This window comes from Antedon mediterranea, chromosome 4, assembly GCF_964355755.1.
Source record: "Antedon mediterranea chromosome 4, ecAntMedi1.1, whole genome shotgun sequence".
NCBI classification, from domain to species: domain Eukaryota; kingdom Metazoa; phylum Echinodermata; class Crinoidea; order Comatulida; family Antedonidae; genus Antedon; species Antedon mediterranea.
In genome coordinates, this window is record NC_092673.1 from 21,093,712 (window position 1) to 21,117,301 (window position 23,590).

At 33.1% G+C, this 23,590-nt stretch overlaps 1 protein-coding gene across 1 annotated transcript in view; it reads left to right on the top strand.

Annotated features, from left to right (window-relative positions):
* LOC140046872 (regulator of G-protein signaling 12-like) overlaps positions 1-23,590 on the top strand; it is a 47,439-nt gene that overhangs the window by 7,623 nt on the left and 16,226 nt on the right. The window contains exons 3-9 of the mRNA XM_072091606.1: positions 8,841-8,936; positions 19,089-19,110; positions 19,352-19,515; positions 19,982-20,068; positions 20,422-20,568; positions 22,549-22,810; positions 23,352-23,428. Coding sequence (XP_071947707.1) covers positions 8,841-8,936; positions 19,089-19,110; positions 19,352-19,515; positions 19,982-20,068; positions 20,422-20,568; positions 22,549-22,810; positions 23,352-23,428 — 855 coding nt within the window. The remainder of the gene's footprint in view (positions 1-8,840; positions 8,937-19,088; positions 19,111-19,351; positions 19,516-19,981; positions 20,069-20,421; positions 20,569-22,548; positions 22,811-23,351; positions 23,429-23,590) is intronic.

Here is a 23,590-nt window from a genome sequence, read left to right on the forward strand (position 1 = left end):
CTAAATGCATCCTTAGCCTGACATAATAGACATTCAATTGAAGTAGCAAACAATAAACATACAACAGCTAAAAGAAGGTCAACGACGGACACAATGATGTAATATTGATTTGTGCTTGGGAATGCATTGCTTTGAAGCCCTAGCTTTCATAAGAAATTGAGCAAAGAGATCATTAGTACAGTTTATAACACATTAAAAGTATGCCTAAAAGGCCCAATAGAGTGTACCAAAGGATTAGAATAAATCATACAAAACAGAGTACATTACTGTACATGAACCATTTGACTATAATACAGTGCTGTACAGTACAACACAAACATACCCCTCCTCCTTCTCCCCCAAAAAAGAGTTGTTATTGTATAGAATAAATATAAAACTTAATATTTCAATGATAAAACTGGCCTCTCCAGGGCATCATTTATAAGGAGCGCCTGCGCGACCGCGCTCCTCCGCGCTCCTCAACAGGCTTCGAGGAGAGCAATTTATCGCGCTCCCTAATTTTCAAAATAGAGCCTAGCTTTTGACAGTGTTGATTTTTCTGTCAAGAGGCCTAAAAACACGTGGTTTTTTAAAAGTTAAAACCAATCTAGGCCTACTAGGCTAATAGTATATAAGCTAAGTTATAAAGCTACAAGCCTAATGGCAGTCCCTCGTTTTTAAGGATCGCGAGCGCGATCGCAATCAACAACCTTCGAAAAGGAGAGCAATTCATCGCGCTCCATCTCACAGTACAGTGCGAGGTACCAACAAAGGGGATTCCCCTGCCTGCGCGCATTCAAGGGCGAGTTTACTTCATCGCCTCATAGTGCAACCAGTACGGTGTCATAGAAACACCTCCTTTACAGGAAGATCATGTCCCAACCAATAATTTTTCCCTTTATGTTTTTATGGAACGAGTTAATAAAATATATTTAATTTTAAAAGGAAACATTAATATAGGAGGCCTAAATATAATGTTTATTATTTAAAAAAGCTTAGCTGCTGGTTGCTTTAATTATGTCATTTTGAAGATGGATTATTTCTTCGAAAGTTCTAACCAATTTTGGTCACTCAAATCCTCCTCAAAACACGTGCTGATGTGTGACGTCAGCATCTTCTAGAAACTCTCTCAGCCCTCCCCCTATTGTGCGTGCGCCCATGTGTGACACATGTAAACACGATCAAATATCTTTCTTAATTATTTTAAAATGACACTTTGTAACTTATTATCAATATTTTAATGGCTGTTGCATGTTAGAATTGTATAATTTATGAATTGCAGGTAAATACTTTTCAGGTTTTCTGTCTGATTTCTAGGCCAACAAGCTAGGCTAGAAAAGCTAGGCTAAAGGCATATAGTTGGCCAGGACAGGATTCTCCAGGCTCCTGAAACCCAATCTACCCAGGCAGGCCATAAAAAAAAAAATTGGCTTGAGTTTTTTGTACTGTAGAATAATACGATCCCCACGGAAAATATTGTGTGTAAAGGTGGGTGTGGGGGATTTTAGGGGAGAGGTACAGACAGTATACATTTGTTGTTCCCGGCGGGGGGGGGGGGGGGGGGGGGAAATGTGTACGATTTAAAATTTTTGCAAGGAGAGCGAATTGCTCTCCTCGGTGATTTGAGGAGAGCGATTTGTTGCTCTCCTGGGTTTTGCATACGTGATGCCCTGCCTCTCAACAAGCTCATTAGAAAATGTTATTTAAATAAATTAAAAATAGAGTAGATATTTCAACAGGGAGATGTTTACAAAATTATTTTAGCTAAGTACAGTACATCTGTTTGTTTGAAACATTAGTTGGCCTGTTTTCATACTATTAATAGACTTCAGTTTAGTTTTCTTTCTAATTTCATTGACTCATGATAATCATCTACTCATTCATAACAATCAGTGAATGTAAATTTCCAATTATAATTTCATTAACTTATTATTGATTGTAATTTCATTCTTGACATCTGTTGAAATGATTTGACAAGTCTATTTGTTGGCAGGTCCTTGCTAACTGTAACACAAGAACTGCCTACGAATACGCTAAAATGAACCTTACTTCTGATGCAAAAAGATCAAATTATTATTAATATAATGTGGTACTGTACTGATTGGAACCAACTTTATCTATAACAAGATCAAGACATTTTGATTAACAACAGCAATTTAGATTTAAAAAGTATACAAAAAAATGATTATTAATGGAAAATGTTTTTATTAATGAATGAATGAATATGCTGCTTTCCATAGCATTTATTTGTCCAATATACAAATATCAGAAATATGCTTTCTGTACACTACATATTATTATAAAATAAATTACTAATAAAAAATATAGGAAAAATATAATATATTATAGTTTATACCAAAACAGAGCTTTACGCATTATTCTCAAACTTCATCCTATGCCACACCTCCCTGATGATCATTTTAGACTAGGCCATACCATTCCTCTTCAGAAAAGACTCCACTATTGGTTGTCTTACTTTCAAAACCATAAATCTTCTTGCTCCTCAATGCTTATGCCATCTCCTTGCAAAATTATTGCCAATGGGAGGATGACTACTTGTCAAATCTCAAAAGGAAATCTTCACATTCCTAAACCCTCTCTTGAAATTTTCAAACTCTCCTTCAGCTACAAGGCCCCTCATTTCTACAATGATCTTCCTCTATCTATCCGCAATTCCTTTTCCTCTTTCAAAACTAGACTTATGACTTCTCTCAAAACTATGTAATCCTTTTCCTGAATTTAAATTGTAAAATAGTAGATCTAAATATTTATTATATATTATATATTTTTGCTTAATTTAACATTTCAGTTATTTTCTATATTTCAAATTTTCTTATTCAGATTTTTAGTCTTATGTAATTAATTTTGTTTGTTTTTGTTTTTCTTTTATTTGTCTGTTTTTTTTTTGGGTCCCAAATGATCAGCAAATGCTGGATGGATCACCCTCATTAAATATGGTTAAAATAAAATAAAAAAATAAATAAACCATATTAAAATATTTTATTACAATTTTTTAAATTATATTATAAATAAGATAACTGGAATTACAACATTCTTTTATTTATTTGTAATAAGTCAATTATCATTTATTGGTGTAATGTACATTTAAAAGAAATTTTTAGCTAACTTAAACTGCTTTTTATGTTTATTCAAACACTACTATTACTCGGAATTTAGCATGAAATATAATTTTGTCTATTTACAGGTACTTCATTTCATAACTCTTTGCAATGTTTTAGAACGATAATACTGTACAGTAACTATACTGTATATTGATGCTAATTTTAATGATTAGGTATGATATGAATTTGCTACTAAATATTAATTTCAATTGTTGTTAGTTACAATTGTGCTAGTAACAAACAGCCGTTACTCTTCCTTGTTGAGTTCTTTTCAAATGTTACAGCATACATTGGTTTTTACAATTGGTACTGTATCATATTACTCATCAGCTATGGTACCTTGGAGAGGTTGAGGTGTCTATCAAACTGTATTTTAAAGTTTAGAAAAGGTAGCAAACAAATTAGGTAAACAAATATACACTATACAGTGTTTATGTGACACCTTGGTGATCTCAACAATAGCAAAGTATTAAGAAGGATATTTTGTTTCTATCTCTAAACAAGAAATATGCTACGGTACAATCCTTGCCATGAATATAAGGTCCTGTTTCTGCTGCATAAAAATTGCCGGTTAAAAATGGTATGAGTAAATTTACTCCAATTTCTTGGGAGCAGAAACAGTACAATTTTTTAGTATCCAGTTTAAAATGACAGAACAATAACAGTTAAAAACACCCATTCAATTGGGTGTTAGAACACCATTTTACCGGTTATTGCCGGGCAACTTTTAGCTGCAACTAAAAAATAACGGTTATTTGATTGACAGTCAACTACACTGCAGTAACGTTTGAATTAACCACCAGGACCAATTGCATTATGGGTAATTCTAACGATTTTGTCAACGACCACCCACTGATTTAAACGGTTATTTTGGAGCAAAAATTGAGCAGAAATGCAGTCAATATAAAAATTAAATTTTAAATCTATTTTGAAATAAACAGTTTATTTGGCACTATGCAGCAGAAACAGACCCTGATTCTAAAAAATTTCCATGCCAAATTACTGATGATAGTAAACACAATTGGCAAAGAACCTCTGTAGCAAGTAGTGTCCTGTAACACAACGTAATTAATACACAGTAAATTTAAATAAACATTGTAAATGTAATCCTTGATAATTGTGTAATGGCAGTGTTTAGTGCCTATTAAATACTCATTCAATCAACTGATCAGGTTATACATCCTCTTTTATTTTTTCATCCATAAAACATGTAGTTGATCCTGGTAATGACCTCTACCAAACATAAATCCAATTTCATGTACAAGGCTGTAGGATTTGGGGAATTTGACCTCTTTATAATTTGTATTCAGTACTGAAAATCAATGTCACAGGTTTTTGTTATGTTTTCTGACAAAATAAAGAATTATAGTATAATAATATAATACTAGTACATAATTGCAATACAAACCTCTGGTTAAAAATATTCTTGATTGTAATAATTAAATGAAAGTAGAACTACAGTAGGTGTAGAAGAAAGTAATAATTAAATTTCACTATAAATTCATACAATAAAAACAAGATCTTATAAAAGTTTATAAAATGCACAAAGCTACAGTTGTTGTTTTAGCGACAACTTTGGTATTTAAATTTACCGCCATCTATTATTTTATTAATCTGCTCAGTCAAGTCGAAGATCTTGCAATTATTGGTTTAGAATTTTAAACTTGGAATTTGTGAATATAATTTCTCCTTTTATTTACCCATTCTTGCTTGAACTCATTGTGTATTGTAGACTTTTGAGGCATTTTAATAAAGTGATTTTGTATTGAATTTTGTTAATTTAAATTATAAACCCACCGTTTGTATATGTAACATTTATTAAATTAAAAACTACAGTATGACAGTGTACGCGTGTGTACAATATTGAGGACTAGTGCTATTCAGCCATACCATGTCGAATCTAACATTATCATCAGATAATATCGGTTATCACAATTTGAGTCAATTTGCTACTGTAATTAAAGACCCATTCCCCACAATTTATGACGTTTTTTTTAAATAATGCATACTGTATATTATTACTTATAAAAACATTAAACCAGGTCATTCCTTGTCTTAAGTACGTTTTATGGTAAATTATGATAAAAAGTGAGAAACAATGAGTATGTACTGTAGCTCGCAGTGAATGTCCTCTCGTTGGCCGTCTTTAATTACTTAATTATCTTTCTGTTATTACCAGACCTCGTTGATAAAAAAAGTAGAAACCTAGTATTTTCACTGAAAAGTTAGGAGTCTCCCATTTGTTTTGGCCTCACGATCGATCAAAAAGTTGGTGAATTACAGAAAAAAAACAAAAATATCAATCCGCTCACAATTCATGTTGGGATTTATTTATAGCGGGCTGCTAAAATTATTAGATTCACCTTATTTTTCACATTTTTAACCATTTAAAGACAATAGGACCATATAGTATTTATTTTTACATTGAATGTACAGTAGGTTGTGACCTTAAAGGCCAGGTGCGGGCAAAAAATTTCTATTGATCATTCATTCCAATAATTATCGACCTATAGTTTCCCCTATGTTTCATAATTTTTGGGATTTTATTTGTGTTGCACTTTCTTATTAGTGGGGGGATAGTTCAAATTACACAGTAAAATCTCTATTCTTTTGTACACAAATGTTGTAAATAGAGAGGCATTTTAAAAAGCTATGAAAGATAAATGGTGTGGATAAAAATGTTATCAGATGACTAAATATAGGTAATATAACTTGAATATTATATTTCTGATATTTTTATTCAACTTCAGATTTTTATTTTCATGCTATAGCAAAAATTATCCACTGTATATCCACCATCTTTTTTCACCTTCTAGGGAGTCACCAGACATGTTATTACATTAGGTTAACTACCTAACTACTGAAAAAAGTCTTTCCTGGTTTTTATGGAAGAATTTTTCCAAATTTTGTATTTGACTATATTAAGGGGAATTCATGTTTTTTTCGTCTCGATTTCTGTTACAAATATTTGATTTATGTACAATTAACCAAATATTATATTTAAAATTCATGCCTGTAGTTTGTGACCTTAAATTAGATCTAAAAAACGTAGGGAATGGGACTAAATGGGAATAAAAAAAGCATTTAAACTTTTTTAGAATTTATGTTTTTCTTCATATTATCCAATATTTATAATGATTTTGATTTGTTTCATGTTGTGTCTGTATTCAAGGAATAAAGATAAAAATGATACATTGATACTGTTTAGTAAATTAAATGTTACTGTTGTTATAATTAAGCATTGCTGAAACATGTAGCAAATATTTGTGTTTGTAAAACCCATTTTAAATAGATAATTCTTTAAGTTAATCATGGTTACACTATCTATATCTAAAGTTCAAGTGTGTCTACTTTACTTTATTATTGTAACTACCTTATAATTGGTATGGTTAAACAATGATGGACTTCAATCTATGGTTGCTGTTTGACATTTTTAACATTTCATTTACTGTGGAGTAACATGATAAACTTTAAACTTCACAAAGTGCGTAACACAAAAATGTACACGCAACTGAAGCAAGCATTAGAATGATACACAGGGTGGGAACCAACCAGTTTAAGGCACATGAAAAGTTAACAAAACTATACTAGATTATCTAGGTTCTGCATCCTTCTATTATTAAAAGGTATTGTAGCTAGTGATGTTTTGTAAAGTATCCAGTATAAAAATATTGTGTTATTAAATTACCTTCATCAAAACAATTAATTAAGTATTCCTTTGTGAAAGAAAACATTACAAAATCGAAGAAGGCAGGGAGACAAAAAGAGTTTATATAGCTTCAATTGTAGGCCACTCTTGAAAAAAGTATATTAATATATTACAGGCATTCAGGTAGGCATACAGAAACTCTAACCTTTTAAACATGAGGAAATTCAATTTTATTTTAAATTTCTGTCCCTGCCTGAATTTGTGTTAGGAGTATTTTACATTGGATGGTTCCTTCAGAACACTTGTCTGCCTTTATACATATTTATCATTGTTATCAGGTAATTGATGATATTTGCTAAACCAAGAGTAGTACACTCATGTGTTGATTGGTTTTTAGAGTATCTGATAAATAAAATGATCTTTTTCAAGTGTTTATGAACTCTGAATTAAATAAATTATCACACCAATGTTGATAATAAATATATATATCATCAAGATTATCATACATGCCTTTTTGCTATGTAATTTGCAAACAGTGCTCACCATAGAGGAATATTTAAATTATTTATAAATAATTCCTCCATAAGTATACATGAACATTTTGCACAAGTAAAACTAAAAGTTATATATTTTTATATTCATTATTGTAAAAAGATGTTTCTTTTGTGTTGAGGTCATGTATAGCACAGCACAGCAGACAAAACTAATAAAAACAGAATTGACTCCATTGCTCATCATAGTATAAAGCCACTTTCAGTGTAGGTTACCAATGGAATTTTTTAGATCTTTGGCCTAGATTTTGCCAAGTTCATACACAGGTGAAACATTGTACTTTTTACTATAAAAACTCCTGCTTAGATATTGACACATTGATATGTGTGATAATAATGTTAAAATTATACTGCTAAAATAAATTTTTTGGAATTCATGCTGTGTCATTGTAGTTTGTGAGTGGTGTCCAGTATAGAGTCCAGTTACAAGTAGTAGTTTCCAGTAGTCTCTAGCCCCATGCCTTGTCTTTCAGAATGCCAGTTTTAAAAGTAATCAAGAAAATTGATTAAAAATCTAAAACTGAACAAAATTTTACATACAAGTACCATACATTATGTTGTAGTAGTAGTAGTACCGGATACAATAATGAACAAAAAATGAATTATACAAAAACTACAGTACAGTGCATAAAGCAGTGATAATAAGCATGTTCTATACAATATGTAAATCATTCTCAATGTATTGTAACATAAATATATTAATCCCTCACTGAATTAAGCTGTCGTGATCTTGAAACCTTGATTCATATACGTTTTCTAATTTCATGGTTGTATGTATTTTTCTGTTGATGTTATTTGATGCAATTCAGTTTTATCTGCAATGCCTTTTTTAAATAAACCAGAATAAATAAATAAATAAATAAATAAATATGTCTAGTATCATTGCGCTCCTACAGTATGTGTTCACAATGGAATGTGTACCTTTCCTTTTTCAGTCACCATTTTTAATTTTTTTTTTAATATCATAATATAACCTTTCAACTAATATTCCATTTTATTGCCAATTTGTAACTTATAGAAAATGTAGAGAATGTCTATTTTACCCCAGGGGGTTAACAGACTTTAAAAACATCTATATTAAACAAGTCAATTTGAAATAACACAATACTGTATACTAGATTATTCTTGATTCATGAAGTTTGGAGAATGCAATATAGGAATGTGGGGTTCTTACACAAAAAAAAATAGTAGAGGGGGGGTGGGGGGAATGGTGTGGAGGAGAAGGGGAATACAGTATTGGAGGTTTGTTGGCTAGGTGCTATCAGTAGCAACAAATAAGTTGATTATTAGCAGTTTATACTGTACCTCCTCTCATCCCAGCAATACTACATCAAAAACATATCTGGTAAAATATTCCTAGAGCAGCGTAATCAGACAAATAAATGCAATGTTTAATCAATGCAATTGTTTTTTACAGTATAACACAACGCTTCTTTAAAACCACATAGATGAATTATCTGCTTTGCTACATTTATGGTTGATGGTATCGGTGCGTTTGTTGATTATTACACTTAATAACCTTTACTTTTTCATTTGCAGGATCCTCTGAGGTATAGTGATGGATCCGAGACATGGTCTGTCAGAAGATCCTCAAGACCAAGGCTGATTAGGAACAACCAACCTGGATGTAGGGAGGTGTGTAAAAATCTTTGATAATCTTCATACCAATTAAAAGTCCTCGTTTGGGCAGTGGTGTAACGGCTATGAACGCTCACTGGCTAAAACCAGGGGCCCCAGAAATTATGGGGGCTTCTGAACAGTGCCCAGAGGAAAAACAGGCATTAAATCGGAGACCTCCAGCGTTGAAAGGCCACTAAGACCCCATTTACATTTACGTTTGGGTCCAGGGCCGATCCTGGGCCGGTTGCAAATATTTACGTTTTAGGCCGGCCCAGAGCGTTTACACTAGCGACGCAGATTACTGGTCGTAAATATTTTTATCGGAAGTACCATTGCATGCTGGGATACAAAGTACAGTTTGTTTATATTTTTCTCTCTCGATCGTCAATTCAACTTTCCGCGCGAACCAACCGTTTTATATTTACCGTATATTTCGGGGTATAAGTCGCACTTTTGACACGCAAATTTGACCTCTAAATTAAGGGTGCGTCTTATACACCGAACATAAATGCCTCACCACACAGATTGTACATAGGCCTAGGCCTAGGCTATCGTCACCTCGTTTTCTAGGCCTGAGTAGGCTAGGCCTAGCTACAGTAACTAACTAACGTAACGGCAACCTGCTTCTGCCTAGTTTTCAAGTCATTTTAGCATGATGTTATACTAAATATGATGAAAAGATTTGTTCATTATGGCGCTCCGATAAAATTTCATTTGTAAACGTTTACGTACGATTGGAATAGTATTTATTTATACAGTAGTTATACGCACGATCGCCGTACCCCAAGCGCAAGCCCTTCTTTTGGTGGCCACATGGTGTACGGTATTCGACTAGTATATTCTCCAGGTGATTATAGCATGGACCTAGCGTACACACTTCTCGGATACATAGATACTAATCAAATACGATTTGTCCGTGAAAACGTGCGCCCTCACGAAATGATCGAGCGAGGCTAGCCCACACACGTGCGTGTTACACACACGGTCATGCACTCGATGTTGCGGCGAAACTCATGAATAACAAGTTAGAAAGAACTTGTTGAGGCTGGGCGCGGCCGAGCCTAGGTAAGAAAAAACCTAAATAAAGGACGCCGTTGTAGATATAACAAAATATATTATTACAATAATATTGATTACAATTTAAAAAAACATTGTTTTGATGAAATATAAGGTGCGTCTTATACATCGACGATATAAAAAATACCGATATTTTACTCTCAGTTGGGGGTGCGTCTTATACACAGGTGCGACTTATACACCGAAATATACGGTATACTGTATTGTTGTTTTTTGTCCTGTTAAAACCAAATGAACCCCACTGTTTTATATATAATATGGCTGTATTTTGTGTATGCGAAACAAGCGGAGCAATACTTTATTGAAAGAAGTCACAGATGAGGATAATGAAGAGGAGGTTCTTTTTTTACAAAATATCTAACAACAACCTCATAAAAAGGTCAAACGTTGTTCATGGTTCACTGCCTAAGCCGGCCCAAAACGTAAAAGCCGCTCCTGAACATACCTGGAGAGGTGGTCCAGATCTGCGTCCGGCCCAGGGCCGGCCTAACTTTTTGGAGTATTTACACTTATCAATTGCCGACCCAGGGCCGACCTAAATCGTAAGTGTAAATGGGGTCTTAGAGTTCCTAAACCAGGGGCCTCAAGCCTCTGTGTTACACCACTGTGTTTTTTTTTTTCCATAAAATGAAAAGAAGGTAATATAAACCAGATAACCAGAGGGTTGTTTTTAACAACTTCCTGAGCTATATTCAGAGACAGCTATATCAAGGAGACGGCCCCATTAATGGTACAAGGTGAGGTCTCTATTAAAAGGGTTTCTACTGTATTAATATTATATTTTACAGTAGAAAGAGAGAAAGGTACCAAAACATGGTCATCTTAGCCCCATGATCTCTCCTTTGTTGACAATAATTAGAGCATACAGTGAATAGCTACTGTCACTGTCAGGATTATAGTATCATAATGGTTGAGTGACAAGATATTATTTATAGTGTGAGTAAAGTTTACTAAGGTGAGAGCTACAGTAAGTAAAAATGAAGCCAGGGACAAAATTTAGTTTTCATGCCTGTAATATAATTGCGTGCAACTTTTTGCCTATGACAACTTTGTGTGTGACAAATTTGTGTAAAATCAAATTGTAGTTCGTGTTCCACTATTTATTAATCGGTGTGTGGTGAACACCAGTCATTCTAGTATTTTTAAGAGAGAATTTTAATCAAACAACACCCCATTGACACACAGATCCACTCTCTTTGTTGTGTTAACCCAATCATTCCACACATACTCATAGATTTAAGATGACAACAATGTTTTGACACAAAAGCAACTTTGACATTGTTTACTTGTGTTCCTACAAAGGTCATGCCTTCTATGATGAGCTGTTAGTGTTAACCAACTCAACTGATTCATTCACTACAGTACTGAATAATAAAGTACGGTAGATGTTTCAAATTGAAAATATTATTGTACTGTATGCTAATTATGAAATGAAAATAATTAGTTAAAGCCCCATTCGCTACGTTTTTTAGATCTAATTTAAGATCACAAACTATATTTAATGTAAAAATAATACTATATGGTCCTATTGCGATAACTTTTTTCGTCTTTAAACGGTTAAAAATGTGAAAAATAAGTCGATTCTAATAATTATAGCGGCCCGCTATAAATCCCAAAATGCATTGCGCGCGGATTGATATTTTTGTTTTTCACCTGTAATTCGCCCACTTTTCGATCGATCGTGAGGCCAAAACAAATGGAAGACTCCTAACTTTTCAGCGAAAATACCGGGTTTTCCCCAATTTGTATCAACGGAGTCTGGCAAAAATAGAAAGACAATTAATGCAGCAACTATACAACGTCAGGCTAGGTATATAGCTCGCGTACGATGTTCGTACGTTACCGATGTTTACCAGCTAGGCCTACAAAACTAAGCCTAGCTAGGCTAGGCCTAAGACCGTCCACGAGAGGTCGATCGCCGCGAGCTACTTAGGTAGTGCATTGTTTCTCACTTTTTATCATAATTTACCATAAAACGTACATTTAAGACAAGGAATGACATGGTTTAATGTTTTTAAAGTGATATATATGTATTATTTTCCAAAAAACGTCCAAAATTGCAGGGAAGGGGTCTTTAATTAACATATTCCATTTTGTTCTATTCCTTCATTCTCTAATTATTATTAATTAATTAGTAGTAATTAAGGCACACTAGTTAGAAGTGAAGAAGATTTTGTTTTTGTGGTTTTTCATCGTGCTATCAACACCGTTTGATGTCATTTTTTATTGTAAACAAAGTTTAGTATAGATTTATTAATTTGGATGATTCTATCTAATAGATAATATTTTAGCAGCAAATAATTTAAAGACACCTTCCCTACGTTTTTTAAATCTATTTTAAGATCACAAACTATATTTAATGTAAAAATAATACTATATTATTGTCCTATTGCGATAACTTTTTTCGTCTTTAAATGGTTAAAAATTTGAAAAATAAGTCAATTCTAATAATTATAGCGGCTGCGCTATAAATCCCAAAATGCATTGCGCGCGGATTGATATTTCTGTTTTTCTTCTGTAATTCACCCACTTTTCGATCAATCGTGAGGCCAAAACAAATGGAAGACTCCTAACTTTTCAGCGAAAATACCGGGTTTTCCCTAATTTGTATCAACGGAGTCTGGCAAAAATAGAAAGACAATTAATGCAGCAATGCAACGTCAGGCTAGGTATATAACTAGCGTACGATGTTCGTACGTTACCGATGTTTACCAGCTAGGCCTACAAAACTAAGCCTAGCTAGGCTAGGCCTAAAGACCGTCCACGAGAGGTCAGTTGCCGCGAGCTATAGGTAGTGCATTGTTTCTCACTTTTTATCATCATTTACCATAAAACGTACATTTAAGACAAGGAATGACCTGCTTTAATGTTTTTAAAGTAATATATATGTATTATTTTTACAAAACGTCACAAATTGTAGGGAAGGTGTCTTTAATGTATATTTTCAAATTTTCGATAGAGGGAGCCCTTTCATTTTTCAATTAGATACTGTTTGATTGGCAGTATTGTATTTGATCATCTTATAAAGGGCTTATATACTAAGGCCGTTTATTCAAACTTTAAGGTTATTCTGTGTGTGGGTTATTAACTGTGTTAGAGTGTGGATAACACATTTACAACATAAACTGTAATAAACAAGAAGGTAATTATCTTGCTTTAACCTTGTGCAAACTCCATTATATTTGTCCCATGTTTGCCTACATGATTTACGGTAAAGTAAGAATACAGTATTTAGTTAAAGTACATCAACAAAGACATCAAAAGGCTGCTTTAATAACTCTACCTACCGTTTTGATCAACAGGGATAAGCCATTACATCTTGAATTAATCCTTTTAATCCCTACCTATTGAGATGATTAGATATTTTATAAGCTGTCAGTCAGTAGAAACAGTTCAAATTCATTTTATTTACGGTATTTATTTATTTCCTTAGCCTATTTTGTGCCTAGCTTCCTGGATAAACCAACAATAAAAAAAAATATTTTTTCCTTGATTGAGATATAACTCGAAGAGTAGAAGTTTTCATTGAATCCCCCTGTCTATGGTATAGTCCATGAACTATGACCTTCAGTTGGAACCTGCCCACAAACCACCATCATTATTTCTTTTTGAGACATGAAAGAGTAAACATGTCTTCAAAGAAGCTTAGAGTAGAATGATAAAGTGAATGTGCACTCTGTATGTGTCATAGCACTGGTGTCAGAATTGCAATCACACATAATTACACATGGGAACATAGACTAGAGAATAGGCATCTCATCAATTAGTTTTTTCTTGTGATTTTAATTTTATATATACACTAGACTAGTTTTAAAACCAGGATCCCATCTCTACAATCTACTACATACTTCTTATGGTAATGTCGCCCTCTGTTGACTACTTCAAAGGGTAAACTGAGACAACATAAAACTTTTTAATATCGCCCTCTATTAGTCAGTTTATTCATTGAATTGTTGTTGCCTCTCGTGCGATGGCTTATTCATAAATTCAATGCTACCGGTAATTGCTTCAGTGTAAAAGTATTTTCAAGTTGATTTAATAAATCCACAGCTGGTATTATATAGAATAATTGAAGTATGTAACATACTTTAAAAGAGTTGACATGTGGTATATGTTGAATTCTCAGTTTAAAAAATGAACAAAATTTGTTTGCCTTAAATAATATGAAATTTCGTGATTTTTAATATTTTATTTATCTATTAAATCAATATTTATACAGTTTGATCTTTTCGCACATGTCCTGTAGATATTACAGTAGGGCACATATTTGTAACGCATTATGGAACTTAAACAATTATTGAATTATGAATCTCAAGAATTATTCTGATAGAAAATGAAATAGATTTTAAAACCAATAAGATATTTCACAAACACTTCATTACTCTTAATTTTCTATTTGTGTAATTTACAGTATGACCTAAGAAAGTCAATAAATAAGATATTTTCCAAATCACATCCAAAATATTGTTTTAGCTTAATAGCTAACAAAGTTACTAATATATAAAAATTAAATTCATAAATTTAGCTAGCTTTTCATAAAAATAGAATTAAAAGAAAATGATAATCTTAGGCCCTGTTTCTGCTGCCAAGTAAATACAGTACCTGCATGTTATTTAATAAGATATTTTGTTAATATCGTATATACACGGTATATTTTTGGCAACGGAAATGGCGTTCATAAAAAACATACCATATTTTGTATACCGGTACCATATTTTCCCCACCAAATTTGTGGATAAAATATGGCATTTATAAATTTATACTGTATTTTTGGTACCCTTTTCTGCTGCTGTTGATTGATAATCTATAGTCAACGAAAGTAAGGATCGAACAAGAGGCTACAATTCAATTGCCAAAGATAACAAATTCTGATTTGGGGAAGGAAGGAATAACTTGCCCCCATTTTGGGGGATCGAAAGGGAGGTTGGGTAAAATAGATGAATATTAACATGACCACCCAAGATAGTACTTCTAGCAGAAATGCAGGGTACTAAAAAATATGGTATAAAGTATACTGTATTTTATATGAATATTTTTATACCATATTTTGAGGATATGCAGCAGAAACAGGCCCTTAATATCATTCATTATCCACCTACCCACAACATGTTTTTTTGAAGATATTTTTTATCCAAAGTACTTCACAATTTGTTACAAACAAGTTTGTGAATAGCTGTTAGGAGTTAAATTGGATTAGTTATTGAATAGTTAAAGTTTAAGAGTGCGTAATAATCATCAGAGAATAGGAATAACTTACAAAATTCTTGAACCGATTCAAATAAAAATGCATATTCATGAGGTGAACAATGTCGGTTTCATAGCTAAGCATAAATCCTAGTTTTTCCCACAGTTGGAAACAGAAGTTAGTATGACATCTTTTGATGTATAATTAAACGACAGTAAAAGGAACTTTCATTAAATAATTTTATAAACTCTAATAAATTTTATAATATTTGAGAATTTGCATGTCAGTTAATATTTATTTAAAGTGATCAACCATCAAAGTCTGGAAGCTTGAAGATTGGAAAACTTGGAGCCGACAAAGTGACAACGTTCTTCAAAGCTAACCTGGCGTAATCATCAGCTTTTGGTTGCAGTTCATTGGAGAAAATTCATGGCTGAAAATGCAGGAACTATGCTGGGTTTCGATTGTTCATTCCTAACATTTATTCAACAATATGTAGACCACTCACTGTATCAAATATCAAGTTTCATTCAGTTGCTTGGTACATGTTAATTGTTAAAAGAAAATTTAACAATCTTTTCCAATTGTAAGATAATGTTTTTAAAGGAATTTAAAAAAGTTTGTATTTGAGAACTATTTTGAAGACAAGATTCAAATGTTCATCTGTCATCCTTGCATCATCAACGAGTTTACTGAGATGAAGATGAAAATGAAAACAATTCTCCACATGATGCCTGTTTTTGTACATGAAATACTTTGAATAGAAGGCAAACATATCAGCTGGATATTGACCTGCCTTAGGGTCAGTTTATAATTTCAGTTTGGACTGAAGATCATCATTCCTGATTTGAGTCATATCCATAAGGTTGAAATAGACAGAAAGATAACAAATATTTCTGCACATGTTTACAAATTTGCTGGATTAAAAGAAAACAATTTTCAGAAAGAAGAACGAGCATGTCGGATCTAATTGAACTTTTCTTGGAGAACACAAAGAAAATATACCGTGCGGAAAACTTGGACTATTAGAGTTTGAGAAAGACTTTGCTAAGCTCCATTAACGCTCCATTCAATGTCGGTAAAAATTTAAACTATGGAATGTTAGTGTGAACAATGATTTAGCTTACTCAATTAAACATAATTGGCAAACAATGGTGATAAAGCATTTCATATATTGACAACTGGTAGTGGGACTAATCGGCTTATTGCGGATGCCTCTCAGTTTAGCCATTTGTAACTGTTGTACTCTCATTTTCACACTGGAACATTGATATTGAACTTGGGACTCAAACATGTAAAACTGATGAATAATCAGCTTATTGTGGATGTTCTCTAGATCTTTTGCCATTTGTAGCATTATATGCTCATATTTCCACCGGTACATTGAACTTGGAATTGAAACGATTCGTCCTACAACTGAGGAATAATCAGCTTATTCCGGATTTTCACGTTCTCTCTATCTTTGCGTTGTATGCTCATATTCCCACTAAGACACGCGTTATTGACATTTGACAAATTTTCTTGCTTATTTGTGTTAACTATCGTCATCATAGTTTCAGTTTTGGTACCATTTTATGTACAGTAAATATTGGTATATTGATTAGTGAAGTACTGATGGTTTTAGCCTATGAAACCATGGAGTTAGATTGTACAGTTTCATAATGTATTTTCAACAATTAAACTTTGGCTTAGTTTCTATGTTATTTCCTTTTGATTGTGTCAGCTTTATTCAAGTACACTATGGAGATTCAATTCACTGTGGAAGATGTGTTTGATGAAGTAGATTCGTTCTGTCGTTTATGTGGATATGATTTCTCACAAGGACTTTTAGGCCAGTGTCCACTATTTGGAAATGAGCCTTACTCGGATCATCTTCGTAATTGTTTCTGGCTGCTGTCTGGTTACTTAGTAACACAATTTGACGGATTATCACAAAATATATGCTCTCAATGTGCGATGGCGCTACATAACTTTGAGAAGCATGAGGAAGAAAAAGAACGCCTTCAAGGTGTCATAAAAAATACCAGAAAACATCTACTAAAATGGACATATTCACGACGAACTGAATCTTTGAGAAGTATAAACGAGGAAACCGATGATGAATCTGGATTCTGGGGAGAAGAGGACAGTATTCGCAGGTTTCCTTCGATCTCCAGTATGTCGCGGCTTTTTACCAATAAGAAACAAAAGAATAGAACATCTCGTTGGACAAGTTTAGACTCGCTACACTCCGATGTTCAACCGCTTATTGACAACTCTTTCGATAATTCTCCTATGTATTTTAACCAGAATCATCAACCACTCTGCCGTACTAGCACTTCACCTATGCAGTGGCCTAAACCAACAGTGACGGTCGCCAAGCCGATAGTCCCTATGTCTTTTACTGACTTGTCTCCTCGGCCTAAGGTGGACTATGGCACAATTAAATTCCAACCAGCACCACAGAAAATTAGGAGACCTGTTGCCATGTATGGGGTATGTAACGGCAGTTAATAATAATTAAGGCATTTCATATTGTATTTATATAAAAGTAGGTAGAAGGGCAGATAATAGGCAAAACATTTTGGGTTGCAATCTTTACTGTAAGGATGGTGAATGTACTGTATTCGGTTTTCATTGACAAAACAAAACAGGAACTGTTTTTTAGTGTGATCATACATGCCAACATATTAAGTGGAGGTGTTGTTATTTAGGTCAACAGCGCCCTCTATCTCTTTGCGAGATGTAAAGAGTGCAGTGTGTGCGATGTTGCGAATATGAAAAGAATCCCCTTTTCGTTCATAAATACATTTTTAAAATATTACCGCAGATGTTTGTACAATGGCTTAAAGTATCGTAAATTTGCTTGTGTGAAGCCTTTTTGCTAGCAAAAAGGCTTCACACAAGCAAATTTACGATACTTTAAGAAAACAATACGTAGACATCAAAATTCAGTTATCTTTGTAATCCACGAGAAAAAAATGTTGAAAAACGGGAAAATGTTAGGCTGGAGATGAGTCGAAAATACGGTCCCTGTCAAAACGGGAGTGTTGACATGTATGGTGTATTAGGAGGTCTTCCACGATTAACTACAAAGAAAGCAAATCTACTATGTTTAAAGTTTAGAGAGGTGGGTTGATTTACTCCTATAATTTAAGGCTGATTAACAATGCAGATTGAGCAGATTGTATCCTGTTATATGTTAATATTGTACTAGTTTACTGAACCTGTGATGAAACGACTTCCTCCAAAGAGAAGTGGTTTTGATAGGAAATAGCCTTATACCATTTCCTTTTTGAATAAAGGAGCTTTCAAGTATTAGAGGTCATATCCCTTCAGTCGCCTTCAGAATCTTACTTTATGCACTACTTGGATTTTCATAGCTGACAACAAAGCAAGGAATTGATATTCTGTTGGTGTTTTAGGGGGGAGGATATAGAACATTTATTGGCGTTAAAACTTGCACATTTTTGCAGTAGCAACACTCAGTATATGTATGTAGCCATGTCTGATAGTGATGATGTAATGGTACAGGGTTGTTTTCCTGTCTTGTCCGCATCCCCGTCAATTAGAAAAAAAACTTACAGAAAAAAAGAAGTACCGGTAAGGATATATTGAAAAATGTATTGGTTCTTGAGTGTTAACAACTTTAGTTTGTACCACCATATAATAGATGGTTAAGTATGTGTAGTATCATTAAGTATTGCTCAAATCAACATCCGGAGATGGTAAGGTTGGTTCAAACTTAGATTTTATTTTATGTTATTTGTGATGCAACACAAGCGCGTAAACGCACTGAAAGTTATTGACCAATCACGACGTGATGGATCACCCAAATTTCTAGATCTCTTTCAAATCATTACTCACTTTCAAGTTATAGATTCATTATGAATTTCTTTAATTCTTTGGTTTTCTCTCTTTTACAGTCCTTGGCTGCCTCAGATTCTGGTGAGTTCTGTATACAACATACTATATATTTAGAATATTTTTTTAGCATACTTAGTATAATGTTTGCATGGTGTTTAAACAGTAAAATCAGGTTTTTCAAAAACATTAATTAAAGTTGAAAGTATCAATGTTTTGTTTGGGTATAAGTTAAATTCCATGACAGGTTTTCAGTGATGTCAAACATGTAATTGTAAAATGTGAATATTTATTTTGTTTATTAACAATTTGTATTGTTTAACAGAGGTTCCAAATGGGGAGAGTAGGATACGCTGTAACAGTCTGTCGAGTGCTGCAAGTAGTTTAAGTATACATGGACGAGCTAAGGAAGGGGCAAGACGAGTCTCTGGCTGGGCTGTCGGTTTTGACCGGCTACTAGCAGATGAACTTGGAGTTAGCTGTTTTACCGTAAGCCTATTGTTTTTGTTTTACTTATTAAGATTGAATTATTATTTAGTAATAGAGTATTAGTAAGGATTCCCAAACAAAAAATTCAGTCACAAGACAAACCAGGATGCCATACTATATCATTATAAGTTTACTCCACATAAGCATAAATTATCTTAAATTAAAAGAAGTTTTACTTATTAAGATTTAATTAATATTTAGAGAATTAGTAAGGAGTGCCAAAGAAAAAAAGTCAATCGCAAGACAAACCAGGATGCCATACTATATACATTATAAGTTTACTCCACATAAGCATAAATTAAATCTCTAAAATACAAAACACTGCGTTTAATACTTGTATTTCATCCGTTCTCAGCTCAAATCAATTGGCATTTCTCAGGTGAGACAGTATCTACCTCTAAATGATTCATTCTTGCAAATTCATTCATTAAAATAATATACAAAAACATTTGTTTTTTCCCCTTAGGAATTCCTGAAGAAGGAATTTAGCGAAGAAAACATTCTGTTTTGGATTGCATGTGAACATTTTAGCAAGCTAACCAACAAATCAAAGGTTTGTCTACTGTGTTGTTGTGTATGTACAGTGGTTTAATTTGATACTTTATACTTTTATTTATTTCTTCGGTAGTATAGTTTGCTGTCAAATTACAATAATAATAATATATCTTATATGAACAATTTACATATTTTGCTGTATTGTTATTACAGTACATATATATTATTAATTTATTATTTATTTATTTATTAAATGCCTTTCCAAATAAAGATCAAAGCACTGTACACAGATCAGAAGTTGATTAACCTTGCAATAGCCTAGCCTTCTTCCTGGATTGCAGTCAACAAAACAATTAAATACCTTTAGTTTATAATACAGTAATATATTGTTTGTTTTGTTTTATTGTTTAGATTAAGAAGAAAGCACAAGAAATCTACAACACATTCTTAACAGACAGTGCAATCCATCCTGTCAATTTAGATGGCACCGTAAAACAAATGGTTGAAAATAATTTGAGTTCACCAACATCGAACACATACCAATATCCACAACAGCAGGTTTGTTACCCTTTCTCTAAAGCTTGGTTCCCACTAGAGACGCAACGTGCAAGGACAAGCGAGTTGACCAATGGCAAGTGACGGTTCTAATAATCCATCTCTTTTGATTGGTCAAGTCACTTGGGTCGCATTACCTTTTTGTGTTGTGGCACTAGTGGGAACCAACCATTAGTATATAAAACTTTACTTGTTACTGCAGTAAGGGAATTGCAATGATGTCTAAATATTAATGTGAGTTAACAATATGATTTTAATGAATAATATTCAAGTTGAAAGTATCTGGGCTGAGTTACTCATTGTGATTGCTTAAAATTTTATATTGGTTACCACAGTAGACTTGCCTGTATTGGCTACTACTGTTTAATTCATCATCCAGGCAATTAAAGAGTGGGTGGGTGTCATAATGCACAGGAGACAATCCCCTCTCCCATTTTAATTTGTTCGACATATACAACTTTACATATTTTTATTTTTTCATAATGAATTATCAGTTTGATTGACGTGGGCTTTGAAACAATTTTGAAAACCAATCTATTGTTCAGTATGACTTGTAGATTTCACTCTCAACTCATGGCGCTAATTTGTTTTTTTTGTGTTTTTTTTAAAAAGTAGTCTTGATTACACATTTCCTTATGCTTAGTTTTTGTGTTTTTACTTACTAGATTATGAGAGTAAGTAGAAATTGTTTTCTTTTGTTGTTAATTCATTTACAATAAGAGTTTAAAAGAGGCTACAGTAGTACTGAGTCACCTCCTTAAAAGAGGCGTGCTTCTTTTCAAGTGCGGGAGTGTACATACTGTACATATCCAGTCTTGTAAACTATATTCATTTGCTTTAGTACAGAAGTACACACTATATGATCAAAAGTATTCATCCTTCTTCATAGCACGTATCATACAAAGTCAGTTTTTTATTCATCAATTGGATTTCAAAATTAATTATTTATTTAAATTATTATACAGCCAGTCATAGAGAATCTGCATGGAATCAATTTAAGGAAGATAGTTCCACTCATTATTTTAAATTATGGAAGGATCACTTCCTGTGTCCTGTCATTGTCATGGTCCTGTCAATGGGGATTGTCTCTAGTGTGCCACAAATACTGTAGGTATTTAGAAGGAAAGCCATAGATACATAGAATGTCTCAAACATGAATTATACCCTTTTCACATCTGCAAAAATTTAACAACTTGTAACATGTTTTAACCAGGTTTACATAGTGTGAAGACAATTTTGGAGAAAAACACACCAACAAGAGGCATGTGTTTTATTTCCGAGATGTTCCGAGTTCTTACTGCGCGCACGTGTATTGTCCTGGTATTAACTGACCAATCATAGTAATCAAATTGCGCACAACTATTCTTTCCTCCTGACATTTCACAAGCGTATACGTGTTTGAAAATGTGTAAGTTGGGAGATCAAACCTGGTTACAACTTGTTATAAGTTGTAACAATTTATGCAGATGTGAAAGAGGTGAAAAGGGTATTTAGTTAAAGAACATTATTGTCACCAACAACCTATTCAATATTATTACATTCAATTCATACTGTTTCCAATATTCAGTACTTTTTATCCCAATGTTTATATTATTATTCTCATTTTTGTATATATTCTCATTGTTATAAATTACAGTAACCATTTTCACATCATTAAAATCACATGATCAACTTTTTACTTAGTTTTAAAATATTTTTATAGAGTAAATGGAAAACAATTTGATAAAATGTATTCAGAAAACTTGCTATTAACGCGCAAAATGTTTCTTATTGTATTACATATTAGATGAGAACCATGATTTGGAATTATAAATAAGTGTTATTGTGTATTGTGTCGGAAGTACTCAGCCCTGATATAATTTTAATATGCATAGTGTGCCTGGATATGTTTCATAATAATTACTTAACCTCATTTTGATGTAGTGTGCTTGAAGTTTTTTTTAAATACTTTTTTTAAAAAAAAACTCACTTTTCAATTTTCAGATCTTTCATCTAATGAAATATGATAGCTATGCAAGGTTCTTAAAAAGTGATCTGTACAAACAATGCATCGTAGCGGAGCTGGAAGGACGCCCCCTACCAATCCAAGTTCCCGACAACAATGGCAATGAACAAGTTACAGGCAAAAGAGACAATGTGCATAACAGTGTATCAAGCAATGTGTCATTATCGGATGAAAGCACCATTCAGTCTCAGACAGACAACAAGAAGTGGACAAAGAGGTCTATATTGCCCTGGAATAGGAGTAAGTTAATATAGAAGCAATATACACAGTAATGTAGCGACTATGATCACTTACTTACTGGATAAACCCAGAGCTTAAGGGCCCCAGAGTAGTCCCAATGCAACTCCCATCGGTGGAGGGCTTCTTAAGCTCTGTCTACACTATCAAACTTTATGTGACAAAAAAATGTGATGTGCCCATATAGGGACATGATGATGTCATAGCACTACTTTATTTAATCATATCATTACCATATTTGTACACATCAAACTTTTTTGTCAAACTAGTTTGATAGTGTAGACAGAGCTTTAGAAGTGTTAAACCAGGGGCGTTTGTGCAACTGTGAATATATTGTTTCTTTAAACAATATTATTATATGTTAACATATAATAATTCGTTTGATTTACAATGACAAAATAACTGGTTACGTCATTTGTGACATTGGAACATGCTTGCATGCAACAACAAAATGTTCTTAGGTCATAGGTCACCACAAATAACAAAGCTCTCTCTTCAGATTAGACTGAAATAATAACTTGTTATTTATTTTTTATTTTTGCAGAAAGGAAGACAAGTTCGTCAAAGGACAATAATTCTGTATCAAGTGGAGAAGCAAGAAACAGTGGTGATTTTGGACAGGTAATTACAACTGGCCCAGTGCCTTACTTGGTGTTCTAGAAAGTCTGCTTTCAGAAGGCATTACAGAAACCACCACATCACCAATAACTTTATAAAACACAACCTTGAAATTAAATGTCAGCGAATTAATAATAGTTCATTAAACAGTATATACTTCAATTA